Below are 27,697 nucleotides of genomic sequence, written 5' to 3' on the forward strand. Positions count from 1 at the left end.
TTTTTTTGTTTTGTTTTGTTTTGTTTTTAATGCTTGACAGGTTGTAGGGGGCGGGGGTGGATGGGAGGCGGAGGGCGAACAGTGATCACCGAGACGGTGGGCTAGAGTGACGCAAGAGCTTGCAAGGGCGGGGCCGACGCGGCCAGAGAAAAGCACCAGGACATGCGAGGTGGTGCTGGGCCTAGAGGGGCCGGAACCATCGTACGGTGGGCGGAGCCTGGGCGGGGACGCAGAGCGCGAGCTCACGGCGGGAGACTGAGGCCTGAATGGCGCCGGCTCAGCAGTCTCGGGTTCTACGGTGCTGCAGCTGCCACATCTTTCAGGCGCATCAGGTGGGGTGGGCGTCTGCCGCACCCTCTTGCTTCGCAGGATGGTGGGCAAGATATGGCGGGCTGCGTTCCGTATGGCCATGGGAAGTGACAGTGACGAGGCTGAAGGCTGTGCTTCGTTGCAGTCACTTCGCCGCAGTGCCTCTGGCCATTTTGTTTGTGTTTATTTGTTGTTGCTGCTGAGGGTTTTACCCGGGGCTGTGGGCGCGCTCTTCCACCAAGCCCACCCAACCCGTGTGTATCGGCTTTTTGCATGGTCGTTGTAGAACCCACAGTAGTTGTTTCTTCTGAGGCGGCTTCCATTGGATTCTAGCCGAATGGTCAGGAGCCCAGGTTGAGGAGTAGCGTCCTCTATGCAGAACCTAGCCCACCATTAATTACACTCAGTGTCTCTTCTCAGTTTTATTATAGTCCTTGGGTTGGGTGTTTGCCTAGCATTCTAACATTCACGCAGCCTAAAGATAGGCTAGGCATGGCAATGAATGACTGAAGGTAGGCGGGCTTAGCGAGTTTGAGGCCAAGCAGGGAGACTAGAGATCCTGTCTCAAAACAAACTAAACTGAATAATATATAAGCAGTTTGGACTCCTTTTTGACATTTCCCTGGGTGGACCCAGATGTCATTTGGTGTCTCTACCTGCAGCTCTATCTGAGTGGTAATAGTTACACCTCCCACCCACATCACACCCCCACACTCCCTCATTTGAGTCAGCACATCACTGGTTAGACGGGATAGTGGTTGGTGTTTGTCTGAGAGGCTTTGTTTCATATCTCATGCTAGGCTCCAGATCCTCCTGCCTCAACCTTATTAGGCACCTTCTGAGCAGTCCAAATCATAGTCTTGGTGGTAGTGGTTTTATTGTTGTTTTGGGGGGTGGGATTTAGTTTGGTTTTAAGGGTGTTTCCAAGACATAATTTCAGTATTTACCTTAGACTGACCTCTAATTCTTAACCTCCCCCCGTCCAGCTTCCTGAGTACTTAGAGTGTACGTCTCTAATGCCGTGCCAGTCACAGCAGCCTTGTGAATCAGCCCAGATATCTTTGTATATAGTTAAGCATAATATTTTATATTTCTTCAAGCAACTTTTGTATCTTTTCTTTTTTAAAGATTTATTTATTTTATGTGAGTACACAGTAACTGTTTTCAGAGGGATTAGAAGAGGGCATCCGATCCCATTACAGATGGTTGTGAGCCACCATGTGGTTGCTCGGAACTGAACTTGGGACCTTTGGAAGAGCAGTCAGTGCTCTAACCACTGAGCCATCTCTCCAGCCCCAACTTTTGTATCTTTACATAATTTTTTAAATTTTATGTGCATGAACATTTCCCTGCATGTATGTCTGCACTCCATGCATCCTGGTACCCACAGAAGCCAGAAGAGGGTCTTAGATCTCCTGGAGTTAGAGTTATGGTTGTGAGCTGCCACATCATTGCTAGGAACAGAACTTAGGTTCTTTAGAAGAGCAGCCAGTTGTCTTAACCAATGAACCATCACCCCAATATACTAGCTACTACTGAGACATATCCCCAGGTCTGGACTCTCCCTCCCCCCCTTTCTCTCCGTCTCCACCTCTCCTTCTTTCCCTCTCCTCTCTCTGTGTCTGCCTGTCTGCCTGCCTGTCTGTCTGTCAGTTTTATGATGCTTGTATGCCGATGAGCCCGTGGAGGCCAGAAGGGGACACTGGTTCTGCTCTGTCATTCCACTTATTTCTCTGGAACAGGGTCTGTCGCTGAACTGGAGCTAGCCTGGCAGCCAGCAATCCCCACTGATCCCATTTCACCTCCAACAGTCCTGTGAACACTTTTTCACGTGGCTACTGAGATCTGACCTCAGGCCCTCGTGCTTGCTCAGCAAATAAACTTTCCCACTGAAGTATCTCTAGCCTCCCGCCCCCCCTTCCTTTTTTGGACCCTGGGATGGCAAAAAGTCAAACTGGATGTTGTTCCATACAAATGACAGGTCTTCCTGTACCCAACTATTCAATACTATTAAATAGCACATTCCTTCCTCACCTATCTTCAGGGCTGGGGTATAGCTAAGTCATTTCCGATTCAGATCTACCTGTCATACAAAGCTGTTTGAACTATAATTTCTAAAATTTCATTGTAGGTAAAGAAGAGTCTCAAATGGACATGCAAGGCTTGTGGAGAGAAGCAGTCTTTTGTGCGGGTAAGTACTGAGAAAAAAGGTAATGGGCCCAGCCTCTGTCTACAGCCAGGGTCCCGTTCTCTCACAGTTTACCCTAGAGACCTGCCGCGCCTGGGTTCCTTCCTCCTGGATCTTCAGTGGGTGGAGCAGTGCCTGCACAGGTTCTGCCCTTCACTGCTTTGTTCAGCAAATGTTTCTCCAGAACCTTCTGCATGCCGGACACAAGGAGACACTAGGAAATAGGAACCTTGTAAGTGTTGGACTTAGAGATAGATGTGCTTCTGTGGGAGGAGGAATAACTCACACGTGCACACACACGAATACACACATGTTTAAAGCTAGATGAGCATCTTGTGACCGCATGGGCATGTGACAAGGGAGCAGGAGTATCAGGAGAGCCTTGTCAGGGGTTAGGAATGCTTGCTGCTCTTGCAGAGGACCAGGGTTTGTTTCTCAGTATCCACCCACACTGGGCAGTTCACAACTATCTGTAGTCACAGAATGCCAAACCTAACTAGCAGTGTGTTGGTGGAGGTGGAGGTGAGGGGGTATGGGAGAGAGCAGCCTCAGAGGTAGAGGCATGTGGGAGCACTTTACTTTCATGTGGCCAGCGGCACATTTCTTCAAATCTCTGCATACTGACTGACCTAAGGAATTTGATAGCACATATTACCCAAGTCCTGTCTTTTCTTGGGTCCTTCACTTGCCTGCTCCTCCCTAATACTGCATTCCTCATCTCCCATCATCCCTCTCTCCTGCAGCCACGGGGACTTTCTTTCTGACCTTGAAACAAATCTTCTCTTCCTAGGAACCCATGGTCATTGTTGGGGCTCAATTCAGTTTCCTGGTGGAAGCTGAGTATTCGTGTGGGTATTACCCCGCCCACACCCAGTTCCATGGGAATAGAAGCCTTCCTTGTTTTAGGTACTGATAGGCCTTAGTGCCCAGAACACTGCTCTGTCCACAGTGAGTGCTCAACATCCGCGTCTATCAGATGAGTAGACAGATAACCAGCCCTACATTGATGAGAGGTCATCATCATTTTTATTGTGATTTACAACTCTGCAGTGAAACTTTTCATTTACTTTTTCTTCAGTGCTAGGGTTGAACCCAGAGCTTCAGGAATGCTAGACTAGCACTCTGCCTCCAAGCTATATGTAGAGGAATTTTAATCCAGCAACATCTAAAGACCTTTTAAGTCTCTCTGATCTGGCTCTTAGTTCACAACATTAATCCCAAACAATAAAGTAAAGTTGGTTTGTAGAAGGAAGCAACCATGTTTGAACGTGATGTCTAATTCAGAGGCAAAGTGACGAATCAGAGATTTGACAGAACGGGATCTGCCCAACTCTCACAAGAAGAAAGAGAAAAGAGAAGCAACACAAGAGGGAGCAGCTCAGAGGGAGAGAGAGGCAGATTTACTGGGACAATTGTACAGAGATAGTTACAGAGAGAGAACAAGCTAGACACAGGAGAAGACAGAAGACATAATGAGAAGGAGCCAGAAGATTAGAGCAGATTGCCAAAGTTATTATGAGGCCAAGTAAAGCAATTCAGTCAGAAGCTGAGAGAAGCCAGTTTGAATCAGTCAGCCTGGAGAGGAGTTTGAGCCAGAACAGGTGAGTTGAACCAGCCAAGCAGAGCTCAAGAACAAGAACAAAGAAAGGTGAGTGTGAGCTGATATTAAGGTGGTACATGATTGCACAGTGGAGAGGTAGGTGGGAAAAGGCTGGGAAAACCGAAGACGAGGAGAGGGAAGAGAGATTCCAGGAGGAATGAAGATAGAAGCAGATGTTTATGTTTCTCTCAGTGCATCTCTTCATAAAGCTTTTATGAATGTTTTATATGGGATGGAATTGTACAAGATCATTTGACTTATAAAGGTTAGCAAATTATATTATACTTATTAGATCAGAGTAATTTAGTGTATTCTTTGATGTGATTACTTAATTTAATTCAAAGGGTGTAGTGGTGGAACCCATAAAGCCCGCCACATAGTTGGGATGTGTGTGTCTCAGGCTTGAAAACAACACACCAGGGGTGAGTGAAAACATCACACTGGGGCGGTTGTATCCGCCTGAAACAGAAGCAGCAGAGGGCGGTAGAGTGAACTGCACCAGAGTTCGTAGATACTAACTTGTATCTTATGCCAAGTTAGAGATCCCTGTAGTGCCAGATGGCCACTCGGAACTGATAGCCAGAGTTCCAGACTAAAAGAGAGATAGCTGAGAGAGGGCCGTGTGGGGACCAAAAGTGTGTGCTCAGCTCCTCACTGGAGCGGCGTCCACGGAGTGAGACTGTGGGGGCCGATAAAAGGATAAGCCATCATTTTAATAGTTAGCACAACAGGCGAGCTTATTCAGCAGTGAGTCTCAGAGCTCTTCCAGGACTAGGCCTGGGTTATCAGACAGAGGCAGTGAGCTTTGGAGACGTACTACAGAAGGATAGAAGTTACATTTGTAATTATGTCCCTGCACCTGCCTCTTGGTTCCCTTGACCAACGATGTGCTATTTCTTTAGGACAGAGTCCTAAGTGCATTACTGTTTTAAAGGTTATCTTTCCAGGAAGTGGCAGGTGGGAACACGTTGGGAGCTGACGGATGTAAGAGTGCTCATCTAGAATGCACGAGGCCCTGGGCACAGCCTCTGGATGTGGTGGTGCACACCTGTCAGGATGGAGGGGTAGCCGAGGTGCCGCTGCAGTTGAGAGCACTTGCTTTTCTTACAAAGATCCTGGGTTTGAGTCCCAGTACCCTCATGGGGAGTCATAGTCATTCACAACTGCAGTCCCAGGGGCTCTGATGCCTTCTTCTGACCTCTGAGAGCACACATATGGAACATAGACACACATGCAGGCAAAACGCTCACATGTAAAATGCAATGGATACATTTAATTTTAAGGGAAAAAAGTTCAAGATTATTCCCAGCTACATAGAAAGTTTCAGGTTATCCTGGGCTACACAAGACCTTGTTTCAATAAAAAGGGAAAAAAACTTGTGGTGGTTGTTATTCATTTAGAATGACTTCAGCAGAGTTAAAGTGACTGGATCTCTGTGAGTTTGAGGCCAGCCTGGTCTACTGAGTAAGTTCCAAACAGACAGAAAACCAGGTCTTGAAAAGAATGTGCCAGCAAAGTGATACATGTCAGGAAAAACAGAACTTTGCCCTGAATCCTTGAACAGTGGCTCTGTAATTGAGAACCCAGCCAGACACAATGACACATGGCTGCCATCCCGCATTCAGGACACTAAGGCACATTTGTAAGTTCAAGGCCTGCTGTTTATGCTCACTGTGCCCCCAAAGCCTGGCACCACCCTCCCCGAGCTCTCAGGGTTTCTGTTGGCCTTCCTGTTTCACACAGGATCACACCCTCAGCCCAGTGGGCTGGCCAGTTCAGTCATGGAGTGCTGGGAGAAGCACTGTGATCAGCACCCATTTCTGTGCCAGTCACAGACTCAACTCCCAAGACAGGAGCTGCCTCCGCTGGGTAGATCTGTGCCTGTGTAGGGATTGCTGCTACAAGCAGAAGTTCTTCAGGAAGTTCTTCCGGAAGGCAGGCTTCCCTTATGCTTTCTATGGTTGTCAGGCAGCTTAGCATCAGGAAGTTGTTTCTGTCCCTCTCCGCTGAGGTGTGTAAAGGGACCTACTGACATTCTATTGTTCCATAAGGTTTATCCAGCTGCCTCTAACCAAAGGAGCAAAGAACACTGGGGAGCTCCCAGGAGGCTTCTAGGGCCAGGCTCAGAAGTAGCTGACATTGCAATAGAAAGCTAGTGTCAAGCCCTCATTAGCCCAGACCAGAGAATGAAGTCTAGTTTTGTGTCTTTGTAGAGAAGATGTGCCTTGTAGAGGTTATCAGTCTTCTTTAATCTCACTATCTCCTGTGCCCAACCCCTACCTACCCTCACTTGAACGTATAGCAGATGAGAGCACACTCTTGACTAGACCATGACTGCTGTGGCCAGTCAGTGACCTCCATGTTGCTAAACAGGTGAGTTCACAGTCCTCACATGACAACTTATTGCCAGTATTTGTCATGGGTTGTCACTTTTACCTCCTTAAAACATTTCCTCTTGGACTTCCAGTTTGTCTGCTTCTAACTTTCAGTCTTCTAGATAGTTTCCTCACCTCCCCAACTTCCAAACATTGACGCACACTAACTGCAAGCCTTCGGCCTGTTCTTCAGCTGCTCTCCCTTAGGGAGGGAGCACTCACAAGACTGGAGCGGAGCTCAGTGGGACCGCTTGGCATGCAGAGTCAAGGTGTCCTGAGGACCTCAGGCTCCTGGGCACCTCCCCATCTGTCTCCTGGATATCTCTACTTGTGGTCGCACACTTCCCAGCACCTCAAATTTTAAAAATGGAAACTGACCTTAGGAAGCTGCTGACTGATTTCACAGTCATCCCCAAGACTCAGTGTCACGTTTCTGTCTTTGGACTAAAGCCCTTGCCGTCACCCTTGACCCCTGTCTTCTACATTCCTCAGCAGCGTGTGCGAGTTCTGCCCTCAGATCAGATCCAGAGCATGGCCTCATCTAACCTCACTGGCAGAGTCATCAAGTCTCTTCCCAACACCGCAACCAAAGGGTCCTCTGAAAACATTCTGTCTTAAAAGGGACGTGGTGGTACAGCTGCATTCCGGTGCTCAGGAGAAAAGAGGGTCACCCTCAGCCAAGAGAAGGTCAAAGCCAGTTTAGAATATATGAGTCTATTTCAAAATAGAAAAAGATACAAAGAAAGGATGCTGGGTTGTACCATTGCTCTGTTCAGAGCCCTCCAGGTGGCCTGAGTTTCTTTTTTGTGAGGGGGAGTGCAGACTGAAAATGTGGGGTCTCTTGTTCAAATGGTAGGGGAAGAAACCACTACAGGCAGACACTGTATGGTTTTTCTTTCCTGAGGGAATGGATTATTAGAAAATGAACCCAGGGTCTTTAACATGCTAGACGTTTCACCCCTGAACTAGCACTCAGCCTTAAGCCTTGTCTTTAAGTTTAGTGTCTTTTCTCCCCAAGGCAACAATTCAAATTACTTGTTGCAAGGGTATTTGGTCACACCTTGAATCCCAAGATTGTGTTATTAACTGAAACAAAACCAAAAACTTTTTTTTAAGATTTATTTATTATATGTGAGTATACTCTCACTCCCCTCAGACACACCAGAAGAGGGCATCAGATTCCATTACAGATGGTTGTGAGCCACCATGTGGTTGCTGGGATTCAAACTCAGGACCTCTGGAAGAGCAGTCAGTGCTCTTAACCACTGAGCCATCTCTCCAGCCCCACCAAAAACTTTTTAAAGGTGGTCTGGCTCGGTCCTTAACCTTTAAAGCTGGAATACCCTGAGTACATACCTTTAATCCCAAACAACGAAGATAAAGTTAGTTTGTGGAAGGAAGCACCCATGTTTGAAAGTGGCAGACAAAGGGCCAAATCAGAGGAAGATTTGACAGAATATGATATGTCCAACTCTCGCAAGAAGAGAGCAAGAAGGGAAGGCAGCTTTTCCAGGACAGCTCTACAGAGACAGGCTGAAGAGAACAAGACAGACACAGGTGAAGGCAGAAGGAGCCAGATTAGAACAGACAGCTAGAGTTAGTTTGAGATCAAACAGCAATTCAGGAGAAACTGAGAGAAGCCATCTTGGACCAGTCAGCCTGGAGAGGAGTTTGAGCCAAAACAGCTGAGTTGAAATCAGCCAGAGCGCAGTAAGAACAAGAAAGGGTGAGGTTATTCAGCAGTTAAGTCTCAGAGGCTGAGAACATTCTGGGCCTAGATTAGATTGTACGGAGGCTAGAAGCTTCCAGGACTAGGCCTAGATTAGCAGGCAGAGGCAGTGAGCTTCAGAGACAACAGTTACATCAGTCAGATAAAAGTTGCTTTCACAGTGAATAGCATGAACTTTTCTGTTTGCCTTCTCTATTGTACAGTGCCAAGTTGAGACATAAATGAGAACACTTAGTACACATCATCACAATTACACAATTCGTCATTCACAACTCATCTGTGTTGAATAGTGGACAGGCAGAGTAGATGAAACTCAGCTGTTTGGGATTTTTTAGTTTGGTTTTGTTTGAGAATACATAGCCTGCTATGCAGTCCAGCCGCCCACAGAGCCGCAGCCGTCCTCTCTGGTCCTGAGTGGTGGAGGTAAATCATACAGCCAGCACTCTTACCTTACCTCCATGGTTACTGGTCCAGGTAGAAAGCCTGGCTTCCTGAGCTGCAGTGCCACCCACCTTGCAGTGTGGACGTCACACACACGTGGCCACTCTGCTCTGTCATACACCAGGAGTCCCAGCATGCCCTGAGAACTCCATCCACAGACATGGTGGCAGGGAACAGTAAACACTTTGAGCACATCTCCTCTGTCCTCTTGTCCTGTTGGACTCCATCTGTCAACCAAGAGTTCAACATTCAAATCTCAGCCGTCCCTCGGTAACCATGGAGACCCCTCTATGGAATGTCATGTGATCTCTGCATATGCGGCAGCATGCTTTCTTGCATGGTGATGAATGGGATTATTATATTACCCAGTTGGTGCTCCTGCCTCAGCTTCCCAAGTAATTGAGACTTACAGACACATACTACCACCTTTCTTGTTTGTTTGGACACAGGGTCTGTCTACACATCCTTGGCTGTCCTGGACTTCAGAGATCCACCTGCCTCTGCCTCCCAAATTCTGGCTTTAAAGGCTTGTGTCACCACTCCCAGATCCTCTAGCATAGTTTAACTCACTTCTAGCTGGCTTGTAATAGTTCACGGTGCATGTTGTGAACAGTACTGTGCTACATTGTTTGGGAATAATGGCAAACAAATGCATGTTCAGCACAGACACAGACCTTCCCCATAAGGTCTTTCCATTTGTAGTTGCTTGGATTCCTGGTGCAGGCTGAGTTTGGCTTTAGTAAATTCCACATGTTAGTGGGATGGTCAGAAAGACCTGCAATACCATGCCAGAGCCATTTGCTATGAATCTCTCCAGAACAGAGCTTTTTTGTGTAGTCCTGGCTGTCCTGGAACTCCCTTGGTAGACCAGGCCCCCCTCAATCTCAGGGAGCCACTTGCCTCTTCCTCCAGAACACCACCTGGCTAGACCAGTGTATTTTTTTTAGGTCACATCTCTTCTATGACATTTGCCATCCTTCAAGATAACTGAGCTAGACCAGTATATTCTTTTTTTTAAAACAACTTTATTTTTAAAAAGCAGAGATAAATGTACAAATTATTAAAAGCATTTTAACGTAAATATATGAATATACTTTTGTCAGTACTTGATTCTTTTAAAGGTTTGATAGTATGTATTGAAATCTTACTAGTTACAATGAGCATAAAGTACATGTAAAACAAAACGTAACATGGAAATATTCAAAGTTTTGGTGTGTAAAGATTAAACAGTGATTTTTGAATACCAAGAATTGCCACAAGGCTACATTCTTAGCTCTTGAGTTATTAATGATTTAAGATCTAGGTGCACCACACTCTGAGAGGGTGCTATACACTTTTTTTTTTTTTTTTTTTTTTTAAGAAGGACTGAGGCTTCTTTTCGGCCTTTCTTTTTTGAGCTTCATATGGTCTGTGAGTTGTTTCTTGGGTATTCCGAGCTTTCTGGGGCTAGTATCCAATTATCAGTGAGACCAGTGTATTCTTAACACTGCCTCAAGCTCTGCAAATATCATCCTAAATGTTTCTCACCATTCTGATAACAATAATTTTTTTTTTTCCTCTCAGGCTTACGGTGAAGGCTCAGGTGCTGACTGTAGACGCCATGTCCAAAAGCTAAATCTGCTGCAAGGACAAGTGTCAGAGCTGTCACTCAGGTACCTTGTCTGCATATTGATTAGGGGATGGGAGTTTGCAATGGATGAATTCCTTACAAGTCCATGTGCAGCAACCTGACAGATTAAATACTCTGAGCAGTGCTCTCAATGAAAATCACTAAAATTTCTTTATTGGATAGAAGTTTTAAATGTATTATTTATTACTGTTGTGTCTGTCTGTGTATATGTGTAAATCAGAGGACAGCTCTGTGAAGGTGACTCTACCTTTGCACGGGTTCTCAAGACCCCTCAGGTCACCTGGCTTGTGCGGCAGGTGCCTTCACCTGCTGAGTCATCGCACCAGCCTTCGGCTAGAATAGTTTACATGTAAACCTGGCTAACCAGAAAATAAGGACCCTAAGAGGTTAAAAAAAAATGAAGTGAAAGTCAAAATCCAGCACCTAGGATGCAGAGGGACTGAGAACTCACTCAAACTGACAGGTCTGAGGGGCACAAGAAACAGACAGAACAGAAAGGCCTGAACTGTGTGGGATTCAGTGGGGACTGCCCTACTTGTATTTAGAGATAGAGTCTCATCTTGTGGTCCTCTGAGTGGGTACAGTGCTATATTGAGACTGGCCTCAAACTCTAGCGCCTCTTTCCTTTCCTCTGCTGTGGACACTGAGATGCCAGAGGTGTGCCACCATGTCTGACTCTGAGGACCTTGTGAGCAGCTAAGTGTGCAGAGGCGTATGCCCTATTATACAATGAGCCACAAAATGACCCACTGTGCAGCAGGGTGTGTGCCTTATACTGACCTTGACATGGCTGAAGAAATCCCTCCCTAAGACTGACACACAGGGAAGCCTTCCCACGGCTTCAGCCTTGATTCTCACCCTGAAGAGCCTCCTGCTGAGAGTATTTCCACGCATCTTTGGAAGGTCAGGGTAGCTCTTGTTGGAGTACTGTATCTTCAGCCTGCCCTTCGAGAACCCCAACAGAAAGATCAAGGAGTGAATGTGTAGACTTAATGTCCACTGGAGGATCATAAATTTAAAGTTATCTGTGACTGCGTAGTGAGTTCAGAGCTAGCCTGAACTACGTGAGGCCCTGTCTCAAAATAAAGAACCCATGTGGACGGGTATATGGTTGAGGTCTGGAAGGCTCACAGGGGCTGGAGGTTCTGTTCCCGTGGAGTTAGAATGTGCCACCCTCCTGACACATGCATGGATTCTCGTTACCTCCCTGGGGCCTGGTCTTGTTTGGTTGTCCCAGGAGCTCTCTGAGCCCTGCCTTTGGGTTCTTATGTAGATAGACATGATTGCTGGTGAGCTGACAGGAAAGGCCAGAGGAACCTGTCAGCTCCGACGTTCTCGGCCCTTCTCCCAGTGCGTGGGTACATGGCCCTTGTAGAGTGAAGAGGCTCTGCTGACCTATGAGATAAGGCTAGAACAGAGAATTTATTGATAGTTCCACAACCAGAAGACAAGCCAGGATTCAAGTTTCTGTGACCTACCTTGGGAAAAGGAAATTCTGGTTTAGATGGTCTTTATGGAAGTGGCAGTGGCCCTGGAAACAGGAAGTGTGTCTACCTGCCTGATGGCAGCCCTGAGTTCTCCCAGAGACCTCTCTACTCAGGTGAAGATAGAATCGTCTTTTGTTTTTTTTTTGGGGGGGGTTGTATTGTTTTTGTTTTAAGACAGAGTCTCTCTCTATAGCCCTGGCTGTCCTTGAACTCTATGAGGACCAGGCTGTCCTTGAACTCTTAGAGAGCCACTTGCCTCTGCCACCCAAATGTCAGGATTAAAGGCTTGTGCCACCATGATCATTGAAGCTAGGATTCTTGCCCTTGCCTCAGAAAGACTCTCAGAACAACTCAGTATGAAGTTTGGAATTTATTTTTTAAAAGTTTTAGCCAGGTGGTGGCTCACACCTTTAATCCCAGTCCTTGGGAGCAGAGGTAGTTGTATCTCTGTGAGTTCGAGGCTACCTGGTCTACATAATGAGTTCTGGGACAGCCTTTCTCAACATCCCCTGTCTGCCCCTGCCTCTAATAGAATCATAGGTCAAAAGGGCTTAAGAAATCCTGGCCATGCTAGGCCACAGGGACTTTTTATTTGTTTGAACAGAGCCTCTGTGTATAGCCCTGGCTAGCCTGGGACTCAAAAAGATAGGTCTCTGAATACATGGTGTTCAGTAAACGGTTAGAACAACATGTCAGACTTAGGGCATGTGTAGTCAAAGTTCATACTCTGGTTTGTAAGAGTCACAGAAAGTTATAGGTTCACAGCCTGAAACTACTGGAAATGAATAAACTCAAAGGTATGCTTTGATCTTAAGATTTTGTTGATTTGTTTTGCTTTTGGGTTTTTTTTTTTTTGTTTGTTTGTTTTGTTTTTTTTGTTTTTTTTTTTGATTTGGGGTTTTTGTTTGTTTGTTTTGGTGTTTTTGTTTTGGGACAGGCTGTCACTGTGTAGCTCTAGGTAGCTTGAAATTTACCAAGTAGACTAGGCTAGTTTCAAGCTCACAGAGTTCATGTACATATTGAGATTAAAGACATGCGCCACCACACCTTGCAGCATTCTAGATTGAAATTCTTATAAAATTGGATGTTATATTAGCCAATATCCAGTGAATTTTGTTGTTATCTCTAAATTTTCAAGTCTCAGCTGTTGAGAGAATTCAGCAAAACTTGAATGAGGGTCTTCTTTCTCTTTTCTTGTTCCCTTAATGTTCTCTTTCTTTTTTTCATTAGTTTTATATATATAAATATTTATAAATATTATATATATATATATATACATATATATATATATATATATATATATATATATATATATATATATATATATATATATATATATATATATATATAAAAAACTCAGGACCTCTGGAAAAGCAGCTGGTGCTCTTAACCGCTGAGCCATCTCTCCAGCCCAATTCTTTTTCTTTCTTGATGTGTGAAACTGTATTTGGAAGTTTGGTGGTGTGGGAGGTAAAAGAATTTACCAAAGGCAAAACTAGACAAAGAGGGAATTTACTACAATACAGTGAAGTAGAGGGTTAGCTCTGGGGTGGGACTGAAAGAGAGCTGAGAGTTCTTTCTAGCAGTTGAGAGGACAGTTGTGTGAGAGCAAAGGTGAACAGGCAAGTGTCTTGTTACTTTACCAAGTAGTAGATTCTACTGTGGAAGAGGTCAGGCTCCAGGTATTCCTGTAAAATCCATGGGCACTAAGGATCAGCCTTCAGATGATGATTGCTGTATTGTCAAAACTGGGATTTTACTTTTACTTTTGGCCTGTTGTGTCTACATTTCCTCCCTGACAGACGGACAAGGCCATACAGAACAGGCTTCTGGGTCTTCAGAGAGGACTGGGCCAAAGGTGCCTCTTAGGGCGCAGACACTTGACAGGCATTTTGCAGAGAGGGGTGGCTATCGCAAGGCAAGGCTTTGACCTTGTTTGGAGACTGGAGCTTCTCTGTGGCAGGAGACATCGATGGTGCTGCTGATCATTAATGTCTCTGTGACAATACCATCTGGAGCTTGATGATCCGGAAAGTTCCAGAAGGTTGAAGTAAGGTCCAAACCATAAAGTAGAATTACAAACTAAAAAAGGCGCTGGAACAGCGGGGCGGTCGTGACACAGGCCTAGGTCCCAGCACTCGGGAGGCAGAGGCCTGCGGTCTCAGAGTTCCAAGACAGCCAGGGCTACACAGAGGAACCTTGTCTCAAAAAATGACAAACAAAAGAAATAAGACAGGGGAGCCAAAGATCACCCAGATGCAGGCAGCAGAGTTACCCAGGAGGAGGGGTTGTCGGATACAAATATAGGTAGGTGCTGAAAGGAAGATGTTGAGCACAGTAAGAAGTCCTGTGAGACGGCCAGCAGGGTGGCTTAGGAGGTAAGGTATTTGCTGTGTGAGCTCTCACACCTGAAGCATCATGGAGGTCTAAGGAGAGAGCCAGACCCACAGACTTGTCTGCTGGTTCCATCTGAGCCTCCCCACGTGATGCAGACATCATTTTATTAATGAAAACATTTTAAAAGAAATCTTAGTGTTAAGAAAGAGCAGGCCCAGCCCTGATCACTCAGACCATGAGAAGCAGCAGTGAGGAAGGAAGAAGCCCGACTGAAGGGGAAGCTGTGTAAAGGGCAGACAGGCCAGAGCCTGCTGCTCCATGGGGGTTGTATCGTACTGTCCTGTCCACCCACACGATGAAGGAGAGAATGGAGACGGGACGTGCAAACATGCTCAGTAAATGTGTCTTGGGCCCAGAGATGCCTGACACCCACAGGAGAGGCTGAGAGAGGCCGTACGTGTGGGTGTAGAGGCTGTTTTGGTGATTGGTTTTGATTTTGGTTGTTTTACAATGGTAGAAGAAACACAGAGGTGGAGTAGTTCCACAGAGGCAGGCATTTTGATTCTGATGGATGAATAGGACATCTTGAAAGGACTTATGGCAGCCAAGAAGGATTTGCCTGGTAGAGCACAGTAGAGGTGAGCAAAGCACTGTCCAGATACCTCCTAGGGGGCTGGAAAGATGGCTCTGCAATTAGGAGCTCTGACGGCTCCTACAGAGGACCAGCCGGAGCTCCATTCCCAGCCCTCACATCAGGTGGATCACAACCATGCACAGGCACCAGCACTCACAGGCGCATTCCCTTCCCCAGCACACATGTAATTAAAAATAAAAATAAATCTAAAGAAAATGCTTCCCGTTTGGATAATTCTAGAATCAGGAGCTGTGGCTCATGGTCTGAGTACCTGAAGTTGCCCTTTAGGGTTCCTTAAATAGGACTGAAGCCTGTCACCTGTTTCTGTAGGTCTTTAGAAGTACCAGGTCTCCTGGTCATGAGACAGAAGAATTTGACTTTATAACATTATAAGTTATTTTATTTTGGAGTTATACTTTCCTTTTTGGCTTTTAAGACCAGGTAGATGCCAGAAATTAAAATTAACCTTTTATTTTTTTTAATTCTAATAAAGAAAAAAGATTTATTGATACCTCCACAGTTAAGGGCACTGGCTGCTCTTTCAAAGGACCCAAGTTCAATTCCCAGCATCCACATGGCAGCTCACAGTGTCCTGTAACTCCAATTCCAGGGGATCTGACACCCTCACAGGCATACACGCAGGCAGAGCACCAGGGTACATAAAATAGAAAAGAAGTCTCTTAAAGACATTCAAAAGTAAAGTTGTGTTTGTTTTTATGTGCATTGACGTTTTGTTGCTCTGCCTGCGTGTGTGTGGGAAGGTGCTAGATCCTCTGGAACTGGAGCTACAGCCTGTGAGCTGCACGTGGGGGCCAGGAACCAAACCAGAGTCTTCCGTACGCACAGGCAGCTGCTCTCAACTACCCGGCCGTCTCTCCAGGCCCTTCTTGTTTGGTTGGTTGGTTTACAAGGTATGAACTATGTTGGCTGGCCTGGAATGCACTGTGTAGGCTAGGTTGGCCTAAAGTTACAGAGATCCACCTGCTCAGTTCTGGAATTAAAGAAAGGTGTGTGCCTCCACCATTCCTGGATCTTTAAAACAAAAACCAAAAAAGGGAAAGTCAAACACGCTGGGGATTTGAGGAGTTACTGTTCCCTCTTCCCAGTATGTCAGCTGTTGGGGAGGGGCGGGGCTTACTGGTCATGTGGCTTCTCCTCAAGTACAGGGTATATCACACACACACACACACACACACACACACACACACACACACACACACACAACGCCAATAACTCTCCTTACTGAGGGATGTATACTGGTTAGTCCCACCTCACATGTCTCCACGGCTTCTCTGAAGGAGAGAACAGTGACTTATTGGCCTTGTGGGGCTGCTCTAGGGGTGGTCCTGTTGTTCCCTGAGTCCTTGCTGGCCTCAGAGGGAGCCCCCAACACTCATGTCCCTTTTTGACTCTTTCATCCTCATGGGCTCAGGCCTACACCCAGGACAGTGTTATCAATCTTGAAGAAGAAAGAATTTAGCTTAGCTTGTGCACCATTTAGTTAAAACTTAGAGAAAAAACAAGTTTTAAAATACAATTTTGTTAATTCATTTTTAAATAGTTAAAAGCCTAACAGACTAATTATTTTGATAAAACATAAAATGTGGGCTTTCAGGATGGCTCAGTGAGTAAAGGTGCATGCCACCAAGCCTCATGGTCTGAGTTCAGCCCCTAGGATTCACGTGGGAGAACAAGAGAGCAGACTCCAGTTGTCCTCTGACCGGCACACAAACAAACTAAATAAGACATGTGGGAAAAGAAACCATGAAATATCTATTCCTTAGCTATTTCCAAAAGCAGATCATTAGCTTAATAAAATATTATTAAAAATATTATTTTAAAGAGCCTAGATTTTAGTCTAGATTGAAGTTCTGTATCACTCAGATTTGACCTAGGCAACTTTAACTTGGTTGTACATCTTTTCATTAATGATATATTTATTTTTATTTTATGTGTTGCTCTTTGCCTGTGTGTCTGTGTGTCAGATTCCCTGGAACTGGAATTACAGACAGCTGTGAGCTGTCATGTGGGTGCTGGGAATTGAACCTGTGTCCTTTGAAAGAGCAGCCAGTGCTCTTAACCACTGAGCCATCTCTCTAGCCCTTTTAAGGGTTAACTTCTACACACTTTCTATGGTATAGCTAAGTTTTTGTTCTTACTGTTATTTCTTCATTGTGAAAAACAAACAAACCAGTTATTTCAGTTTAGGACAAAATCTTCTTTTACTAAACAAAACTATTTCTTTAACCCCCAAATTACTTTCATGCTTACATCCTGTGTGCCTGTATGCTGTTCTCTCTTACTTACTGGTTCTTTGTTTACTTTCTTCTTTGATGCACTAAAACACTCATGTTGAAGATCTAGTCAGGAGACAAAGCAACGGAACATATAAACTTACCAGTATGTTAAAAGAACTGAGTCTAATATGTATGACATAATGTAATAATTGAAGGTTATCTGTCTGCACATTGTTCTTGACTAGGGCAGTCCTTAGGCAGACTTCACTGTCATTTGGAATGTTAAAAAAGTTATAAGCATTTTTTCCTTCTTGGTTGAATAAAAGTCCAAGAATTACAGAATGTTATATTCCAGCAAAAGCCGGCCAAGACGACAAAAGTTCCACATTGAATGACCTTCAGTTAATGAAATGATCTTAGGAGAAAAGTCAGAAGGAGGCAGAACACACAGAGCCAAAGAAAAGGTTTTTAAACATTGACCCTGTGTTAACATTTTAATCACAAAGGCATCACCAGTTCTGGAGAACTGGGAGGTAGGAACTGGTGGCTTTTGCTGTGAGTCCAGTGACCGCAGGCTGAACCAAGAACACTTGTATTTTTACAGAATTTTCTTCTTACAAGGACCTATGAAGCTGTAGCTCTGAGAAACAGGTCTCTCTTGGGATTAAGATGCTGCTCTGTGGCCCTCTAGACTTTACTGTTGTCGATTATTTCCTTTAGTGGTCCCTTCGTTTTGCCAGAGTGGTCATCCTTTTCTTTAAAAAACAAGAAAAAAGTGTTTTAATATTTATTTGTGTGGTCACCAAAGAATGGTGACCAAGGCCCACCTATCAAACTGGAAATATGGTTATCTTTAGCTTGTGCCTACATACACACGTGCGGAGGTCAGAGAACAACTTGCAAGCGCTGTTTTTCTCCTTCCATGCTGTAGAGCCTTGGGGATCAAGCGCAGGATGTCAGGCTGGGCAGTGGGTGCCTTGGCCCTCTGAGCTAGCTCACCAGCCTTGTACCCTTTTTAGCAGGACTTAAGGCAACTCTACCAGAGGGAGAGAGAGTGAGCTTGGTCTTGACAGTCCCCATAAGGGGAAAAGTCAGTGTATTATTGAGTGTCTGAGTAGGTATGACTATTTGGGGCACAGAAAATGCTTCTGATTTATCTGCTTATATCCCAAACATGTAGCAACCAAAGTTTTCATAGTTTGCAAAACAACTGAGCATCTGGCAGTTCTCCAGGCCTCACCACCAGTCCCAGAAATGTAGGGTACAGAGACTACACAAAGGTCATAGGCCCAGCAGAGACAGGGCGGTAGAGCCAGGAGAGCCTCCAAGCCAGAGGAGAGGAGAGCAAGGGTCCCGCAGCGGAGGTGGTCCAGGGAGTAACACGGATCCTATGAAGGCAGCCACACTTCATTCCTAGAGTCCTGTGTTCCCTTAGCTGTGGCTCCCCACAAAGTGCCCCTACTCACTCATGAAAGTAAGACTTGGGTTCACTTTGTAGCAACCCATTATTCTGGAGCCAGAGAATATTCAGATTCAATTGACCTCATGGGGACTCACAGCCTAAAATTGGCCACAGATCAGTCATGAAATGATGAGATGTGGAGAAAAAAAGCCTGGTCATCTATGGGACTGTCAATCAGGAGGGAGCAGGGACCCTGCACTGCCTCACACCCTACCTCTCCCCACTCAGGAGAACAATGGTAGCAAGTACCAGAGAGAGAGGAAGACAGGGTGAGGAGGGTGTGAGACCATTCTCGGAAGGATGAAAGTAGCCCCTACCCATCTGGACCACAGCATGTGGCGGCCCTCCTTTTCCAGTACTGTTCAGGAGATGGTTTTCAGATGTTTTTATTAGACATGTCATTAGGGTCTGACTTCCAGTGGTTGGAACCTGACGAAGTCTCCACATTTTAATCTTGCTAATGAGCAAAGGTTAACAAAACAAATCAGTCAGAGATTAAATGCAGCTGAAGAGACTTAGTGGGATGGGGTCATACCCTAGTGGTCCTGTGTAAAATGGGAGAGGCCCCAAGTTCAGTCCTGAGTACTGTATGTGTGTGCACACATGTGTGCTTGTGTAAGAGTATGTGAAATGATGAGAGCAGAGCACTTACAAAATCAAAGAGAGTTAACATTCTTCGAGAACACAGCAAACACTAAACATAAATTCATTTGTCTGTGGGAACTTCTACAAGATTGCCAAACCCAACGAGTTCACCAATATCAGAGTCACAGCATACAAAGTGAAGTTGTGTTTCTATGTGAATTTAGTGGGCACTTGGGAAAATGATTTTTTAAACCAAGTACCAGTGAGATGGTTCAGGGGGTAAAGGCACTTGACAACCTAAGCCTTGACCCCGGGAACCCACACAGTTGGAGGAAACATGCAGCCCCTGGAAGCTGTCTTTTGACCACCTCATTTCTTTCATGCTGGCACATACACACATACATAACTGTGAAAATATTTTAGATAGGAAACAGTTATAGCCTCGGCTCTAGGAATGGAGTTTCATGGTTGAACACTTGCCTACTGTTCAGGAGGCTTTCTTCATTCCCAACACTGAAAACAATTTGTTCTTTTTTCTTTCTAAAACTGATCCTGAAACTTATATAGGAATGCAAGGGACCACAAATAACCAAATAAACTTTATAGAAGGAAGCTGAAAAGTCTTCTCCAGTCTTACTATAATGCTCACTGTGCTCGGGACAGGGTGGATAATCTTGGTGAAAGCCAGACATCAGACTACCTCTGATGCCAGACAAGCAGGGGACATGGTCAGAGACTAGGTTCACTGTCCCCAATTCTAAAAGAAAAACTGAGGGACCAGAAAGTTAATAAAGGAAACCTGGTTTATTACAACTTTGACCTGGCCAAACTGGGAAGAGAGAAAAAAAAAACCTTTTAAAATCTCCTTTGTGTGTGTGTGTGTGTGTGTGTGTGTGTGTGAGAGAGAGAGAGAGAGAGAGAGAGAGAGAGAGAGAGAGAGAGAGAGAGGGAGAGAAAGGGAGGGAGGGAGGGAGGGAGGGAGAGAGAGAGGGAGAGAGAGGGAGGGAGGAAGAGAGGGAGGGAGGGAGGTAGGGGGAGAGAGGGAGGGAGGGAGGGAGGGAGGGGGAGAGAGGGAGGGAGGGGGAGAGAGGGAGGGAGGGAGGGAGGGGGAGAGAGGGAGAGAGAAAGGGAGGGAGAGAGAGGGAGGGAGGGAGGGAGGGAAGGGAGGGGGAAAGAGGGAGGGAGGGAGGGAGAGAGAGAGGGAGAGAGAACAGAGATAGTTTTAGTCTCGGAACTGAGGAGAGACCAGCTCTTCCTTTGCTGATCAGGCCCCTCATTCTCCATAGGAAAGTCTGCCAGTTTTATCAGTAGGCAAATGACTAACTTTAAAAAAGCCACAGTAGACATTGCCTAGGAAATCTCCTTTAATGGATTAGCTGTGTTCCCAATAAAGATACTCCCAAACAGATGAAAGAGAGCCCGTGGGTGAGGCTTCCTTCCAAGTAAAAAGAACAAATAGCAAGGGGACGTATCGAATCGGCTGTCTTACATCTGAAAAATAAGATGGCTTACAAACACCCAGCCGACAGCAGCTGAGGAAGGAGGAGGGTCTGGAGATGTCGCTGGAGTCAAGGACCCTTGCTGGCAGCGCCACCTGTGAGGTTGCAGGAACTCAGGTCTCCTGGTTCATGCTCTTCACCAGGACCCATGGAGACAAACAATCACCACCACCTTCTCCCTGAGTTTAAACAGCACACAACAGTTACCAATAGAGTTCATCGCAACAACCACAGGGCCAAGCTTGGTGGCTGTGACACTAACCTCAGCCCTGGGGAGGCAAAGTCAAAAGGATCTCTGTAAGTTTGAGGCCAGCCTGGTCTATATAATGAGTTTCGGGATAGCCAGAGCTACATAGTGAGACCTGATATCAAAAAAAAAGCCACCACAGAGCAGCAAAAACTCAGCTAGGTTTATTAAGTGTAAATGTTATGTCCCACTTAGTTAATTTTAAAAGTTTTAAAAGTAAAGGGCTTTAGATTTTATTTGGATGTACGTTGTGTGTTTGAGTGCTGTTGTTGTATGCATATGCATGAGGTGTGACCCTAGTGCCTACAGAGCTCAGAAGGTGTCACCCCTGGATGAGCCATCTGTGGACACTGAACCCAAGTCTCTGCAGAAGTCACAGTGCTCTTCACCACCGAGCCATTTCTTCAGGAAAAGTAGTTTTATCACACTTTCTTATATGCTTATAAAGTTCCTTTTTAAAATTTGCCTTAGAGCCAGGTGGTGGTGGCATAGAACCTGGGAGGCAGAGTCGGACAGATGTCTCTGTGAGGTGGCCGTGGCTGGACTCTAACCTGGAGTACTTGACTTGTACTTAGCCGTTCTACCTGGCTGTCTAGCCTCAGTCACCTCCTGCAGTGCCGAGAAAGGAGCGCCTCCCAGGAGGGCAGCAGGAGCACATGTGGGACGTCCCAGGACGGTCCTGGCCTTGTGGTTCTTATACCCACTGCTTCACCGTCCCTGGGCTGCACAGTCTCATATTTGCCATCTTCCCCTAAGGTCTGCGGAGGACGCCGTGACTGCCAGTGAAGAGGAAAGTGCAGGCCCTCAGCAGGTGAGCTAATGCTACTGCCCCACTGTCCCCTGGGCTGCTATTCAAGGGTTCCACTCAGCTGTTGCTAAAGGACAAACTTAGAAAGCATTTAAAGATTTCAGTTGACGCTGTTTGCCTGTTAGAGTCAGGCAGGACCTTCAGGTCATAATGTGAGCAAGCACTGCAGTGAGCTGAGTGGTGGACTGGCCGGGGTGAGAGGAGGTAAACTGACTCTTCCGGTGGCTTCCCTTGTGAGGAAGACAGAGCCACAGGAAAGCCAGCGTCATCTCAGAGAGCTGCTGCATTCATTCATGGCCATAGACACCAGCCTGCCTAGGACACTGGGCCACCGTCTCTCCTGCTCTCCAGGAGTTCAGTTCCAAGTTAGCACACATGACTCGATTTTTCACTTGAGTCTGGTGTGCTGGGATCTGTGCAGAAGCTTAGTCCAAAACTGTAAGTGTTAACAGTATTCATTATCCCTTGTTCGCCTTGTATGTCCCAGTCTGGGGAGTCAGTACCTCACCACAACAAAGCCATTGATTCAGCAAGTGCTTATTGATGTATCCAAATGACAGACACTGGTGTGGCACTGCAGGGGACACAGTGAAAGAACCTGTCCTTTTGCAAAGGGGCGTACATCCTGACCTGATCTGCGGCCCGTCTTTCCTGTCTGCCTGCAGAGCTCCCTGAGCCTCAAGCCTTCGCCCTGCTGTAGCTGCCCTGTTCCCTCTCTAGCTACCGACCTTTCTCTGAGCCGGGGAAGGGCTCACAGAGCAGTGTTCAGCCGCTCAGCCACTTGGGTTGGGTGGGAAGTGACTGGCTTTGCTTTGTTTTGTTTGTGAGATGGGTTTCTCTGGACAGACCTAGCTTTCCTGGAACTCACTCTGTAGATCAGACTGGCCTCGAACACAGACCTGCCTATATCTGCCTTCTGAGGGCTGGAGTTAAAGCCAGTGACTGACTTGGTGACACAGTGTTAACCCAGGACGCTGTGCTGTGACTGCCAGTGTGGTGCTCGGGGACGCCCGCCACCGTCTACAGCTGTGCCCCTGCTCTGCTCACAACCTACACTGGCCCCTCTCCGCACTGTGCTTCCTAAGTCTTTTCAAATTTTATTTTAAAGAAAGGAAGTGCTTTTAGGCACACAAACAGCCCTTCTGACGTGTGTGTGTGTGTGTGTGTGTGTGTGTGTGTGTGTGTGTGTGTAACCATATGTACATGTCCTGTTCAGTTCCTTTTCTTTCTCTCTTTCTCTTTTTCTACCTCCTTGCCCCCCCCCCATCTCTCTCTTCCTTTGTGTGTTTGAGACAGGGTTTCTCTGTATAGCCCTGACTGTCCTGGAACTTGCCCTGTAGACCAGACTGGCCTCATACTCAAATAGATCTGCCTATCTCTGGCTGAGTGCTAGGATTAAAGGTGTGCACACCCTGTTCGGTCATTTTACAAAGATTGTTTTATGTCTGGGGCTGGGGATTGGGATGCAGCCTAGGGTAGACCACTTGCTTGATGTTTGTGTAGTCCCAGGTTTGAGCACAGTCTATGGTCTTCGGGAAGTTTCATGTTTGAGGATTCTAGAGTGTTGACAGGCAGTGGTGACTCACACCTTTAATCCCAGCATTCAGAAGGCAGAGGCCACAAGATCTTTTGAGTTTGAGGCCAGCCTGGTCTACAGAGGGAGCTCCAGGACAGCCAAGGAGACACAGAGAGACCCTGTCTAGAAAAAAACAAAAACAAACAAAAAATCTAGAGTGTTGGGGGCTGGAGAGATGGCTCAGTGGTTAAGAGCACCGACTGCTCTTCCAGACGCCCTGAGTTCAGTTCCCAGCAACCACATGGTGGCTCACAACCATCTGTAATGGGATCTGGTGTGTTTGAAGACAGCCATAGTGTGCTCATATACATAAGATAAATAAGTCTTAAAATTTTTTAAAGTCTAGAGTGTCTTGGAACAGCATTTTGTTAAGTGCTGGCTATTTGCACACCCTGTGCCTCTGCTCGAGGGTGAGTGTGTGCCGGAGAGTGTTGACACTGGGAAGGTCTGTGACAAGTTATGCCCTGCTAGGCCCATGTACCCCAGCCTGCTGGAGCACTGGTTCTTAACTGTGGGCTGAGACACCTTCGGGGACAAACGACCATTTCACAGGGGTTGCACATCACATGGATCAGATGCTTCTATTACAGTTCATAAGATATGGCTGGGTCACCACAGCTTGAGGAACTGTGTATTAAAGGGTCGCGGTGTTAGGAAGGCAGAGAACCAGTGTTCTAGAGGCTCACTCAGAGCGGGTGTCCACATTCTGCTCTACTAGAAGTCCTCCCTAGTGATGAGAGAGAGACAGGTCCTAAGAACTTTGACCTACAGGTTATGGAGTAGGCCTGGGCTGCTTTATAGCTGAGACATACATTCTGTCCTGGCACTTAGGCACTGTCGGAGCCCCGAGAGTCCCGTTGGCTGAAGTATCTGGACAAGGGCTGTGAGGACCAGGAGCTGAACAGAGGAAGACCTGCTCTTAAGACCCAGCTCTCAGCAAGTGCAGAGTGGCCAAGTCTGCCCTGCAGTCCAGCCCGACCCAGGAAGAGGTGCCATACGGGTCTCATCCAGCCATCCCCACGCTCACACTGCCTCCTAGAAGTCACTAAATGTGACTCTCCTGTTGTAGTTCAGTGGGTGGGCAAGTGGGCAATGGTCAGCAACCATCACTACTAATCCTCAGAGTGTGCTGCCTGGCAGAGGGGCAGAAGGCCAGCTGGGCACTAGCCCGGATGCCTGCAGCTCCATTCCTAAGGAGGCTGAAGTAGGAGCACCATGAGTCCAAGACTGGCCATGGAAGTGTGGCCAAAGTAATCACTGGCCTGGGAGTTTTCTCCAGAGTCCCTTGTGTCTTAGTAAGTTTCCAGAGAAACTTCGTTGGGCTCAGGATGCTGTCTGACTTCCTAAGGGCAAAGGAAATTGAAATTACAATTTTAAGTAAGAATAGTCTAATGACTACAAGCCAAAGAAGAGGGCTGTCTGGACTGTCCTGGAGGTGGTGTGGGAACCTGTAAGGGATGAAAGATCCCTCCCCGTGTCAGGCCAGATCACCATCTCAGTTGCTCTCTCTAATTGCGTGAGAGCTAAATGTGCTTCTTTCCTTGTCCAGGAAACGGAGTCAGAGCCCAGGGCAGCGTTCACACAGCCTGCACGTCCAGGGCGTGCACAGTGTTGATGACACCTCTGAACTCCAGGTCAGTGCCCATGGAACCAGCATAAGATTGCATGCATGTCTGCGCACACGTGAACACACATGTGCAGTGTTAGGGCTTGTGTGTGGTAGGCATGAACATTACTGCTAAGCTATGCTCCCAGCCCCATGGAATTTGTTTGGTTTTTGTTCTTGGAAACATGGCCTTGCCTTATTGCCTAGGCTGGCCTCAAACTTTTGGGCCCAGATTATAATATCTTCTCTGTGCCTCATGAGCACTAAGACTGCAAACATGAAACTTAGATATGTTATATTCCTTCACAGGTGATAAGAGATGTATGTGGAAAGCATTTTTGGCACCTCTGATCAGTTGATGGAGGAGTAATATTAATATTATCCCAGGACATCTTGGGGCTGGCCAAGGCAGGAATCTGGCTTCTGTAAGGGCTAGTATCAAGCATATCCACATCTGAAGTTCGGGCAGGGCCTTTTAGAATGTGGCATAGGGAAGGTATTTGATGCTCCAGGCAGTATCCTTAGGAATGCTGCTCAGGGAAGGGTGGATTTCAGAATGTAGGCACAGCAGGAAAAAAACCATTCTTGTCTCTGACCTTTTCACCTGACCTCCAGTAAGATGTTTATAGGATCTTTGGTTGTTATCTCGATTGATCCCTGTCTCAGAACCAGTTACCTTTTTGCATGTAATTAAAGTGATTTAAAAAGAGACTAATTAAACCGAGCTTTGCTTTGGCCATGATGCTTAGGCCTCAAGTCCAGCTGGGCAAACAACTTAGGTCCCCCCAGAGCCGGAGCGAGGATTGAAAGAAAAGAGACAAGTTAGTTAAAGCATGACTTCGGCCAGACTTCATATATACATTGTCCGAGACCAACTTCTAACATGAGATTCATGTCTTTTCTGCTTAAAGCTATATCCTAAGGCTAAGCATGGCCACTTACCTTTAACCTCTGCACTCAGGAGACACAGATGGGCCTCCGTGTATTCAAAGCCAGTCTAGTTTGCCTAGCAAGTTCCATAGTAGACACTGTTTCCTCCCATCCCCCCAAAAGGCCAACTCCTGAGCCAGGTGGAATACACCCATAATCCTAGGCCTCAGGAAGCTGAGACAGGAAGACATCACCATGGTCATCACCGCCAAGACGGCATCTTGAGACCTTAGAGTCAACTAAGGCTGGTTTGAGGCAAGACTGTTAGACCCTGCAGAGTGGAGAACATAGGAGATGCCCTGGGCTTCCATCCAGGGAAATGCACCGCTCACTCTATGCACTGATATTCAGACCTAGCAGCCCACTGACACTCAGCGCCGCTCAGTGTAGCTTCTGCACTGCATGGCTATTGAAGTCCTGGGAACAAGGGTTCTGCTCTTTTACCTCCTCTGCCTCCAAGAGGTAAAAGGCCTGCCCAGCTCAGCCTCAGACTGCGTAGGGCACAACCCCAGAGACAGAGTTCAGTTGCTTTTTGTGTGTATGTGTGTGTGTGTGTTTTTAAGATTTATTTCATGGATGAGTACACTGTTGCTGTTTTCAGACACACCAGAAAAGGATATTAGATCCTATTACAGATGGTTGTGAGCCACCATGTGGTTGCTGGGAATTGAACTCAGGACCTCTGGAGGAGCAGCCAGTGCTCTTAACCACTGAGCCATCTCTCCAGCCCCAGAGTTCAGTTTTTGATGTTTCATGAACTACCTTGTGACCCCAGTAGGTACAGCCCGGTAGGTATTGATTCAGAATCATGGTAGTAAGTTACAGAGACTTTATCATGGACCACATCCTAGACCAAACACTGTGACTGAGTCAGTGTCCAGACTCACCACAGCCTGCTGTTTTAGAGGAACTAAGATTTTGAAGCATCCGAGTTCACAGCAAGTTCAGTAGCAAAGCTAACATCATCGGCCAGACTCACTGTCTCTTCAGCATTATTTGGGCACTTGCGGTGCAAAGATGCAGTGTTATTGTCCAATTCCTCTGTGAGCAGTGAAACCCTCTTTCCTTTGCATCTTTGGTTTCTGAACGGGAAAAGCCAGGCCTGGCACCTTGTCACATCCCAGAGACCTCAGTGTAGCCACCTGGGCTCCTGCACCATAGTCCTGTGTGAAGAGACGGGAAGCACAGGCATGACAGACTTCAGCTTTCTAGGTGATAGATGTCTGGCCCCTTCCTGCTCACATGTCCTCGTGGGAACTGATTAAGTCAGTGACAAGATGTGCTCACAGGATTTATCAGGTCAGGGTAAGGCTGGGGCATTTATACATTTGATTTGCTGAACTGTACAATTTCAGCATGTGTGCAGGATTAGCCAGTAGTTATACAGAAAACAGGAGGGTGAGTGCTAAGTGTCCGCCAAGCTGAGTACAGCTTTCTCTGGTTACTTTCAGGACTCCGTTGGCCTGTCTGGGACAGCGCAGCAAGATATCAGCCCTGCCCTCAGTACTGTGAACCACGTCAGGGAGCTCGGTTTTCCTAGATGGAAACTAGCCGGTCCCGTCATGCAAGCCAATGCCCCATCTTCTAAATGGGCACGGTTCCTCCTGTCGCCTGGCAACAGTCCACATGTGGATGGGAAACCATCAAGTCCTCTGCAGGGCACCAGGGTAGCTGATCTAGCACAAGTTGAGCAAGGGACTCGTGAGACCAAGACTCCTGGGGACGGCCACATCAGCAGGGCCCCTGCCACTGTCCAGCCTCCTCAAACCACTCACACCACCACACCAGAGCAGCCATGGGCCACAGGGCCACAAGCATATGGTAGGCCTCTGGCTCAAGAAACACAGAAGGCTCCAGCCATGCAACTGCACAATCTGTTTTCCACTGGAGAGGACTTTGAGGATGACCTGTAGCTCCATGTTTGATCCATGTTATGATCCCTCAATGCCAGTCCTCCATGTCACATGGGGTACTTTGGAACAAATAACCCAACAATAAACATGCCTGTCAAACACTG

General features: G+C 46.6%; 1 protein-coding gene across 1 annotated transcript; it reads left to right on the top strand.

Annotated features, from left to right (window-relative positions):
- Window positions 1-266: 266 nt before the first annotated feature.
- MRNIP (MRN complex interacting protein) lies at window positions 267-27,593 on the top strand (the record flags this gene model as incomplete). Its single annotated transcript, XM_080923226.1, has 7 exons — window positions 267-332; window positions 2,441-2,500; window positions 10,206-10,294; window positions 21,517-21,571; window positions 23,976-24,133; window positions 24,694-24,778; window positions 27,132-27,593. 7 exons carry the CDS (start codon window positions 267-269, stop codon window positions 27,591-27,593), a joined length of 975 nt encoding a protein of 324 aa, XP_080779352.1.
- Window positions 27,594-27,697: the final 104 nt, after the last annotated feature.

The sequence above is a fragment of the Micromys minutus genome, assembly GCF_963924665.1.
Source record: "Micromys minutus genome assembly, chromosome: 10".
Classification (NCBI taxonomy): Eukaryota; Metazoa; Chordata; class Mammalia; order Rodentia; family Muridae; genus Micromys; species Micromys minutus.